Genomic DNA, 10,000 nt, shown 5'->3' with positions numbered 1-10,000 from the left:
GGAAAAAGACAATTAAACATGTTGTCTTGCTGTTTACTCACATTTGATTTGTACTGATTCTGCAATTTTCTAAGACTTGCCATTGGTTAGGTCTGTTTTTATGTTCTGATTTTAAACCTAAAGTAGTTGTTGCCATGGAAATTGCTATGAAAATTATGTGCTATGTCTCACTAGGTGACAGTTTTTACTGTATGTACCAGTCAGCTCTCTCTTTCTCTCTCCGTGTCAGGTTGTCTGTTTGAGAGAAGACTGTGTGCGAGGGAACAGTTCTGCTCAGATGGTGAGTACACACACGCACACACACACACACACACACACACTTTTGTTTTATTGGTGTGTTAAAGTATATAATCAAAGGTCAATCCTTCTATCCCTTTCTCTGTCTTTCTCTCTGTCTAGCTCTCTCCCTCTCTCTCTCTTATATAAACATTACACTTTTAAGACAGACTTTTTCTTTAATCCTTTCTGTACCCACAACAACACAACAAATGATTTACCCCACAGCTGGACATACACACACACACACACACACACACACACACACACACACACACACACACACACACACCGCTGGGAGGATGTTGGCAAAGAAGACTGTGTAAAACAACACAAGCACAGGTCAAGGATTCTCTCTCTCTCCCCACCCTGTCTGTCTTCCTCTCTCCGTCACCTGCCCCTCTCCCTCCTCATCTTTATCTAAGCCCCTCCCCCGCTCCCCTGTCTCTATGGCAACGCTGACATCACGGTGAGGTCGACACCCCCACAGTCGCTGTGCTAATACAGTGATGAGTCACTGACACACACTTACGCACTTCTCCCTGCTGAATGCACTTACGCATCCACATAGCTACTGGACAGAATACAAAACAGATCAGCGTACTTACAATTCAGAGGCAGACACAGACGTAGATTCAGATTTCATACAATTTGATTTATTTCAGGTGAAAAGAAGCTCACATGTTCACATACGCACATCTGTGCCCCGAGGATAACACACAGTAGTAACAGTGGTGTAATGACTACTTAAAGGTTTTCAAACTAATTACTTTTAATGATTAAAGAGCATACAGAGTCTTGTCCTCTCTCTCTCTCTCTCTCTCTCTCTCTGAATGGACTTGTGCCTCTCTCATGTAATGATTGTGGGCTAGACGAGAAGAACAGTATTAATATTTCATATCATCATCCCATACTTCACTGGCTTGTATTAGGATGTATGAACCAATCTCTACTCTAAGGATCACTCTCAGGCGAAGTTAGGTCACGTTGTGTGTGTATGTGTGTTTGCACATGTGTGTGTACAGTGTGCACACACTATTTTAAGCTATTTTAAGCTAAACTAAGCTTAAAATAGACAGACAGTACAGAATGGGTTACGTAGGTTTTATATCAGAGTATAAAACACCTAAACATGAAGAGGGGATAACCGCAATAAGGCATATCCCAATATGTTTTCCAAAATTGTCCTTTTGCACTGGGTTTTCTCAAGACTTGGTCAAAACCCCAAGGTGGGTCATGGGAAAAATTGGTATCAAAAGCCATAGTGTCTATATTATGTTGCAAAGTTTTTCCAAGAACCTGCAATGCAAACTAAGCTGAAAAAAACTGTATGCTTGTTTATTAGATACTAAAAACTAAGTCAGTGGTTTTGTTTGATCAGCCTAATTGTCTCCAAAATCAGTTTTGTTTTGTAGGCGGAATTAATTAGAAAATATGAGCCCGGCTCGCAGGAAAAGTGTAACATTCACAGTCTTTTTTCACACAAACAGGTCTTACAATGATCAACACCTTGGAAGGAATAAGCCGCTGCTGAGTTTAGATTAAGAGGTCCACTTAATCAAAAGCAAAATCAATACGTAGAAACAAACTGTTTGACTCTTTTGGGTCTTCATTAACTGAACCAACACCATCTCCTGCAAATATTTTACACCTCCTGCTTCTGTTCAGTATTATATAATGTCCTTGAATCAAACATTTTATGACGCATTTTTGTGAATTCTGCTTCTGTTCAATATATTATTGATGGCACCTTTCCCATATTACTGTGGAAGTAGTTGTGATGACTAATGCTATTGGGGAAAAAAGGGCAACGGTTGCCATTATGTAAACAGTTTCTTATATGTATTTGTAAACTATTCACTGTGAAAAAATCCCTTCTGGTACATGGTACACTGCTAATTTATGCATCAAAAACTGCATAGCTGGAAAGGACATAATGAAATATGTATATCGATAGCAGCTGACAGGATCTATACATACTGTAGAATGTAGCACTGATAGTTGTCATCACCATTCAGCTGACTTCAGCTAATTTATCTTACATGGGATAAAATATATGGTAATTTTTAAAATCACTTTATTTGAGCTGCATAGCCGAATTTCCTCTTCATTTCACAGATTCCACAGTCGAATGTAGAATTAAAAATTACATGTACAGAAATACCCACACTACCCAAGACGATCCCAGACAGAAATAGTCCCAATCCGATCAAGCCATTCAGTTTGCTGTCTCCTCTCCATTCATCTTCCATTCTTCCTCCTCCTCCCCCTCTTCTCTCTATTCTTAGCCCTGAGTCAGTCCACCGTCAGGAATACTGACACACTGAAACACACTGGTAGTGCCTGCCAGGCCAGCGTTGTAAATAAATAACTTGTGTCGTAATTAATCGTCCTGCATGGTCAAATCAAGGTTGAATAAAAACAACATCCATAATGTAGATACAGAGATGCAGTGACTGAAATGCTTTGGTTCACTGTTCTGTTTTAGCTATTGAAAATGTTCTGTTTCTCTTTGCAGACTGCGGCTCATATCGGTAATATAGGAGTGTGTGTGTGTGTGTACGTGAGTGTGTGTGGGTGGGTGAGGTTATGTGAGTGTATACATGTGGGAGGGGTTTTCACACCTGATCCCAGAAAATTTCTTCACTAGATCAAGATTTATCACCACACTAAAGCAAGGATAAGGAGTTTGCCTTACTGAACACTCACAGAAAGGAGTAACAATGCAATACAATAAAGTAAAAAGAAAAAAGTCACCATTGTACTTATTTTTCAAGTTCATCAGAAGCCAATCTTTTGTTGTGTGTGTGTGTGTGTGTGTGTGTGTGTTCAATTTGTGACTACATAAAAACACGCTACGCTTGACTAATCTGTTCAGCATAACAATTCACTGTATCACTGTGGCAGATTAGGCCGTGTGCCATTCAGCTGCTGGTGGATGACTTGTGGTGATTCATCGATGCACCAAAAAATGTATCATCTGCACTGCTCTGTCTTTATCCCCAAACACACAGCAGCCTCAGAATCTGATGCTTTATGAGACACAATATTTTTTAGAAGCATCGTGATCTCAGCCTCTCAGCCCATGGAGATCTCAGTGTCCCTTAACACAACTGTTCATGCGACGACCCTATGTACAGTTTAGTTTTCTGTACAGTCTTCTGTAATCTGTTAAAAAGTGCTAAAACATCTGTTTTCCGCTTGTCTCAGCCTACTACACATTTTGAAAATGCAAATGAGTTGGGTGGTGAAAGGGACAGGTGGGTGTGTGTCTGTGAAAGGGAGGCGTGGGGGCACCTCAGATTCTCAGCAGCCCACTCCACTTGTTCACCCTCATGGCACTTTGGGTGTTTTGAGGTGGAGCCTTTAGAGGCAGACGCTGTGGAGGTGCAGGGGAGGATGGGAGAAGTGTCAGAGTTGTGGCATGTTTTGGCTTATAGTTTTGGCAAAGTGCTAACTAATCATAAACTTATTCAATCTAATCATAAACTTGTTCATTTACCTGCGACCACTCTGACAAAATCCCACTCTTGGTTGTAGACTACGACTTGGTGAATAACAAATTTACAAACAAAAAGTACAATTGGAAATGCCTACATGAATTGCTACATTCAATCAATGAACGCTAGCTTGCACTTCTAAACACTAAATATGAACAAACTAGAATGGCATTATAAAATAGTAGAGTGATGAAAGAAACAGCTGGTTCTAGTACAAGTTTGAAAACGAGTGGGATTTGCCCTTACATCGATGGATCCACCTGCAGTATTTCTAGTCGGGGGCGGCAACAATATTCCTCTCAGATCAGATTTCTATGTGCTCAGTGCAATAGTACCTCAATACCCCTGGTATGACATCACAGATCTGGGTGGGGCCAGAATTCTAACTGATGGTAAATTGTCTGGGAAATGTTGAACTCATGTCCAGGACTGATATATTTATTTCACCTTTCACATAGAAGGCATATGAACTTGACATGAGTTTCCAGCAAAAAAAAAATCAGAAAAATTGTTTAATTTCACTTCAATAAATAGAATAATAAAACAAAATAATTAACAGGAAACAATTCAAATAATGATTTTGGTTACTATGGGGCTGTCTGCAGGTTGAGACCCATTTCAATGGAAACTGTTGAAACTCTGTAGTGCATAGTGCCAGAACACTGTCAAAAGGACTGTGACGAGCAGCGTAACGAGTGTGGGCTGTACTTCTAAACTATGACTCACTGGTGTGGGCTTGTCATGGTTATTTGCAGGTAACTGTTACACAGAAGTCTGTTACATATTAGGAATTAGGTCTTTTTTTCACCTGTTTTGTAAGGGGCATTAGGCAGTTGTGTACTTCCAGGGCAAATTCATTAAAACCTCTGCTGTGAAAGTTCTACTATAAATCAAAGAAAATTAAAAGTAAAATTGAATGCCTTGTACGAGCTGTAGGGGAAAAATAAGCTTCACCCTTGTGGGTCAAAATGAATGAGCAAAGGTTCAAGAGTCTTCCGTGGATTCTTTATTCAGACATGCGTGGTTCAGGTCAGTGTTCCAAACGGGTAACAGAGAAGTGACAAAGAAAAGAGTGGAGAGGATTCACTTATATAGATTAGAGTAAACAAAATCATAAATCTTGACACAGAGCCAAACCCACAAGTTCAGATTTCTTGAGACAAAGCCAACCAACTTAACCTAATATGGGACACACGGAAACACGTATGGATAGCATAAACTATCGTCCACCTATAAGAACACTCAAAATCATTTCATAACCATATATAGCACACGTGCACGCATACATGCACTGATTACCTCAAAAAAAAAACTCTACTATGAGAACAAAGAACAAAAGAGCAGAGTGTGTTTTTCATATAAAAAAACACAGTATTCATTTTATTTCTTACAGAGCTCAGAGATATAATGGCTGATGCTGTGTGTGTGTGTGTGTTTGTGTGTGTGTGTGTGTGTGTGTTTGTGTGTCTTCGTTCCAGATGGGCTGTTTGGTCAGTGTCGCAGCTCTAAGCAGGACCAGGTCCAGTACCAGGTGTCAGTTCCTGTCCTGAAGAGGATGCAGGAAGTCCTCAAACAGCTCATGCTGCAAGGTGAGAGAAAACATTAACAACACCATTAGAATTGATTATTTGGTCCATATTCTGATGCTCATACACTGATGCTGCTGGATGTGAGACAAAACAGGATTATTGTGATGAAAACATTGAAAACATAAAGTCAAAAGTTCAAGCAATTATGAGATGCAATGTTTTCTCTGTTTTGTGTGTCTCATTGTCATTTTATTATTTTGACTGTATTAATGTATTAATGTATTATTTTTTTAACATTCATTTCTAGCCCTGCATTCTATTTACAGTATATTATTCTGCATTACAATTCTATTGTATTGGAATTGTGCATTAGCATATTTAGCATGTATATTTCAATCTGACGCTGTTACACACATTAACACACAGATGCGATTAAAATATTCTTATATACAATATAGAAATGAAGTACAAAAGTAAATATTGATACAATACAGGACCTGTGTGTGTTAGTCTACCTAGAATCTCTGTGTTGATCTGGGATCAGTATAGTGAAGTTCATACGGTAATGTGACCTTCCCAGTGTTATTAGATCAGTTCTCAGTCCCTGAGGGTTTTTGAATACAGGCCAAGATCCATTCATAATACATACAGTATATTCATTAAGCTCTGAGCTCTTGAATTCCACTGGTACATGAAACAGTTGAAGAGTATTGATTTCAGAAGCTTCTTTCTCTCTCTTTCTCTCTCTCTCTCACACACTCTTGTACTCTCTCTTTATCTGTCTCCCTCTTGCTCTCTGTCTTTCCTTGATTGCTTGTTTGCTTGTGTGTGTGTTTTTGTGTGTGTGTGCACATCTGTGTGTGTGTGTGTGTGTGTAGGGCTTTCCTGGCAGGATGACATCACCCAGTACATCGTATCCAAGGAGCTGAAGAGAGTTCCCCACACCACCCGCCCCTCTAAGCCCAGCGCGTCCTCTTCTTCACCTTCCTCTTCTTCTCAGTGAGTATTCTACGGTTACAATGATATTTATGAAAAAAGTATGTTACACAAAATGATGTGGATCCTCTCCCTCTAACATTTCTGTTTTGCCTAATCGAAGCAGAACCACCCTAAGCTGCAGTACCCTACATCTCTGTCTGGCTACATTGCTCTATCTTTCCCTCCTTTCCCTCCTACATTCATCCTAATCCTTTCTCTCCGGGTTGCCAGGTCCAGACAGCACAACCACCACCACAGTTCTAAGTCGGGGTCCATGCCTGCTGCTGACAACTATCTGGACTACATGATTGTTGAGCCTCCTCAGTCACCGCTACGCATGCAATCAGCCTCCATGGACCCATACACATACCACCAGGTACACACACACACACACACACCCACACACACACACACCCACACACACACACACACACGGCACTGTATCACCTGAATGCCTTTCCCAATATCACAGCACAGATACCAAGATGACGTAGAGAGATCCCTTCACCCTATTGGAGGAGGGGTTGGCTACCAACGGCCCCCTTCGCGGTCCCAGGCCAATCAGAGAGAGCGAGAGCGTGACAGGCAGCTGCTGCAGGAAGCCATGTCTCTCTACCTGGCGTCTGCACAGCCCTCTTATCGGCACCGAGGGGCAGCTCCCATGGCACCTGCAGGTAGAACGGGATTTGATTTATGTAACATATTTCAAAACATTTACAAATTGCTAAGAGTGAATAAAAATACAAATAGAAGCATATAGAAAACATGAAAACAGTAAAAACCTAAAACAAAGAATGTTAAAGCATCAGAAAGAGGTAGATGAAAACACATTACATTTTTTTTTAAATGTACATAATACATAATCAGAATGAAAAATGTGTTTAAAACCATCATTGTCTCTAATTGTGTCTAAACCATTCCCCTTGCCATAATAACTTTTTGTGCTGTGAGCAGGTCTGCCTTATTACGAAGACTTGGAACTGGAGTTGCCAGTGGATTATGTGGAAGACTACACCCTAGAGGAGAGAGTGGGTACTGCAGCCAGACAGCAGCCACAGCAGAACAAGAAGGTTCCTCAGGACTACAGCGCTCTGGCTGGACTCAATGGTGAGGAATAGGAACTCATTCGTACTTATACTTGTGTGTGTGTGTGTGTGTGTGTGTGTGTGTGTGTGTGTGTGTGTGTGTGTGTGTGTGTGTGTGTGTGTGTGTGCATGAGAGAGACAGAGAGAGAGAGAGAAAGGTTTGTGCTCATGGGGAAAACATACATATCATGTTTTTATATCAGATAGACTCTTTTACTCAAAGTTAAATAGCACAGTTAAATGTTACTCACACTTGATCTCATCCTCTGTTTTTCTCAAGCCTGACAGTGTCTTGAAAAGAAAGATTCTTTGCTACACAAGGAAAGAGAAAAACCAAACAATCACATTTTCAAATCCATTATCACAGCACTGCAGAGAAAAGCACTTACCTCTGATTTCAAAAAAAGGTGCTACAGAAACTATACAAAGATAGATTTACACCATGGGAGCATTTGCAAACTGTGTAAAGTCTACTTTTATACATTTTCCAATCTGGATGATGTGAAGGCAGCCCATGTATTGATAACTGTACTATCCTGTGTTAGATGGCTTGCTCCAGAGGATGTCAGGTGTGTTGCAGAGGTATGGAGTCGATCCCAGAGAGCTGAGTCCACAGCAGCTCTACAGGCTGGCCCTCATACTGCAGCTGATGCAGACTGAAGGCAACACAGGTACAGTGGAAGCCATCGTAAAAGTCCCCCATCTATTACCTCTATTCTTTACTAGTGCTCCTTTGGTGGCAGTTAAGAATTATTTGTTGAATATTATATAATGGAAAGCAAATTAGTATATTAAAACATGCATCTCCCAAATATATAGTAAGGGCAACATTTATGTCTTTCTTTTTTTTTTTTATCACTGTCTATCAGACTCTCCCTTGCACCCACTGACAGCCAAAAAGAACGTGATGTTTTCAAACTTCTTCTTGGGAGTAGAGCAAACGATGTGCAAAAGATGCACAGTAATTGAATTGTTTTTTCCTGTAAATCTTTTTTAAATGCTGCAGTGTGATGGTGTCTGTCTCCACTCTATTTTTCAGATCCATACGAGAAAGACCTCATCACCCTCAAGGAGGTATGTCGGCATCCATCTTAAACAATGTTTGCTAGATGCCATCATAATAATTTTACACAGACAATTCTCCTGTCATTCCCTCCTGTAGACCCAGCTGTTAAAAACAGACAGAGTGTCCAGTAAGCCGGAGAAGCCCGCCCCTGCTTCTGGTGGTCCTGGTGCTCCTGCTGCCCCTGACGCCCCCCCTGTGCCCTCCTCTGCCCCGGCCCCAGCCTCAGCTCCAGCCAAGAGCCCCAGCCTTCCCCCCTCTGCCTCCAAGCCTCCCCAGGCCACACCTGCAGAGGCTGGACAAAGTCTGAAGGACCAGGGAGTGCCACTGGTCGAGGGAACAGGAGCCAAAGAGGAGTATGGATACATCGTCACCAACCAGAGGTCAGCACTCAGTCAAATTCAACTGTTTCAATCTGTTAGAGTAACTAAACACCAAACCCAAATCTGTGTAAAGCCTTCTAAAGCCACCTTCTATAGAGTACAACAGATGGTGACATCACCTGGCACCAAAGATCAGCCAATAGCAGAAGACAATTTCAGCAGCATGCTTTTTACCTTTAGATGTCAGGCTTTACACAGATTTGCGTTTGGTGTTAAGTTACTCGTGGTCATCCTCAAAATCCTTGTTTTTCTGATTTTGGCAACATGTTTGGTGGTAAGCGCTCATTGCTGTTGTATTTTTGCACTGCACTTTGCAATAAAACAGTGGATTTTCTGTTGATGATGTTTGAGTTTCTGTAGGTGGCGCTCTTTTCTTTGTCTGTTCAGCCATGGTGGCTATTGCTGCTCATGCTAACTACCCAGTTTTTCATCTATTTATTCTAAACAAATCACAGAGGATTTTTCCCAAGAAAGACCTACCAGACACCAGGTGTTTAGAGCAGCAAATGTAAAACCTTTCATGAACTGGCTATAGGTTGAATCACTATTGTGTTATATCAATCGGCAATAAAGAGTAGCAAAAGAGACATTTATTTATATGAAAATGTTGTGCATTATTACTGTAAAATAATTCATAAAAATAGGAAATTAAACTTTCTTCAGCAGTTGGAATATAAAAATACATAGAACAAAAAACAGAATGTGCCAAAAGTAAAAACAACAACAACATAGGAACCTAGAAATGTGCAAATATACTAGATGCTCTATACTAGCAGCAGCAGCAGCAGTTGTAATATTTGTTTCTGTGGTGTGGTTTCTGTTGATTATTGTCAATGTTATTTTTCTTTCCTAGTCCTCTGAGTTTATATGATGGAGTGAAGCTGCTGGAGCTTTTGGCGGATAAAATACACCTGACCACCAGTAGCTTCATCAATATCAGGTAACACCACCACTGTGTGTGTGTGTGTGTGTGTGTGTGTGTGTGTGTGTGTGTGTGTGTGTGAGATAGAGAGACGCAGAAAGAGTGCATGTGTATTTTATTATTTTTATTGTTTGGCAGCCAAATAATCACACAGCAACAGAAAAGTGGTTTGTTTTTTGTTAGGTTGTTCAAGAATTATTCAACCAGGCCAGGACATATCAAATCACATTCACCACACAGATTAACTAAAATCAAATCTATCAT

General features: G+C 40.7%; 1 protein-coding gene across 1 annotated transcript in view; it reads left to right on the top strand.

Annotated features, from left to right (window-relative positions):
• ptprna (protein tyrosine phosphatase receptor type Na) overlaps window positions 1-10,000 on the top strand; it is a 24,129-nt gene that overhangs the window by 3,879 nt on the left and 10,250 nt on the right. The window contains exons 2-11 of the mRNA XM_078286113.1: window positions 230-280; window positions 5,255-5,365; window positions 6,184-6,304; window positions 6,515-6,659; window positions 6,756-6,957; window positions 7,238-7,390; window positions 7,914-8,039; window positions 8,408-8,442; window positions 8,531-8,814; window positions 9,668-9,754. Of these exons, the coding sequence (XP_078142239.1) occupies window positions 230-280; window positions 5,255-5,365; window positions 6,184-6,304; window positions 6,515-6,659; window positions 6,756-6,957; window positions 7,238-7,390; window positions 7,914-8,039; window positions 8,408-8,442; window positions 8,531-8,814; window positions 9,668-9,754 (1,315 nt within the window). The remainder of the gene's footprint in view (window positions 1-229; window positions 281-5,254; window positions 5,366-6,183; window positions 6,305-6,514; window positions 6,660-6,755; window positions 6,958-7,237; window positions 7,391-7,913; window positions 8,040-8,407; window positions 8,443-8,530; window positions 8,815-9,667; window positions 9,755-10,000) is intronic.

The sequence above is a fragment of the Centroberyx gerrardi genome, chromosome 10 (genome assembly GCF_048128805.1).
Source record: "Centroberyx gerrardi isolate f3 chromosome 10, fCenGer3.hap1.cur.20231027, whole genome shotgun sequence".
Taxonomy (NCBI): Eukaryota; Metazoa; Chordata; class Actinopteri; order Beryciformes; family Berycidae; genus Centroberyx; species Centroberyx gerrardi.
This window is presented reverse-complemented; position numbering and strand designations above follow the sequence as displayed.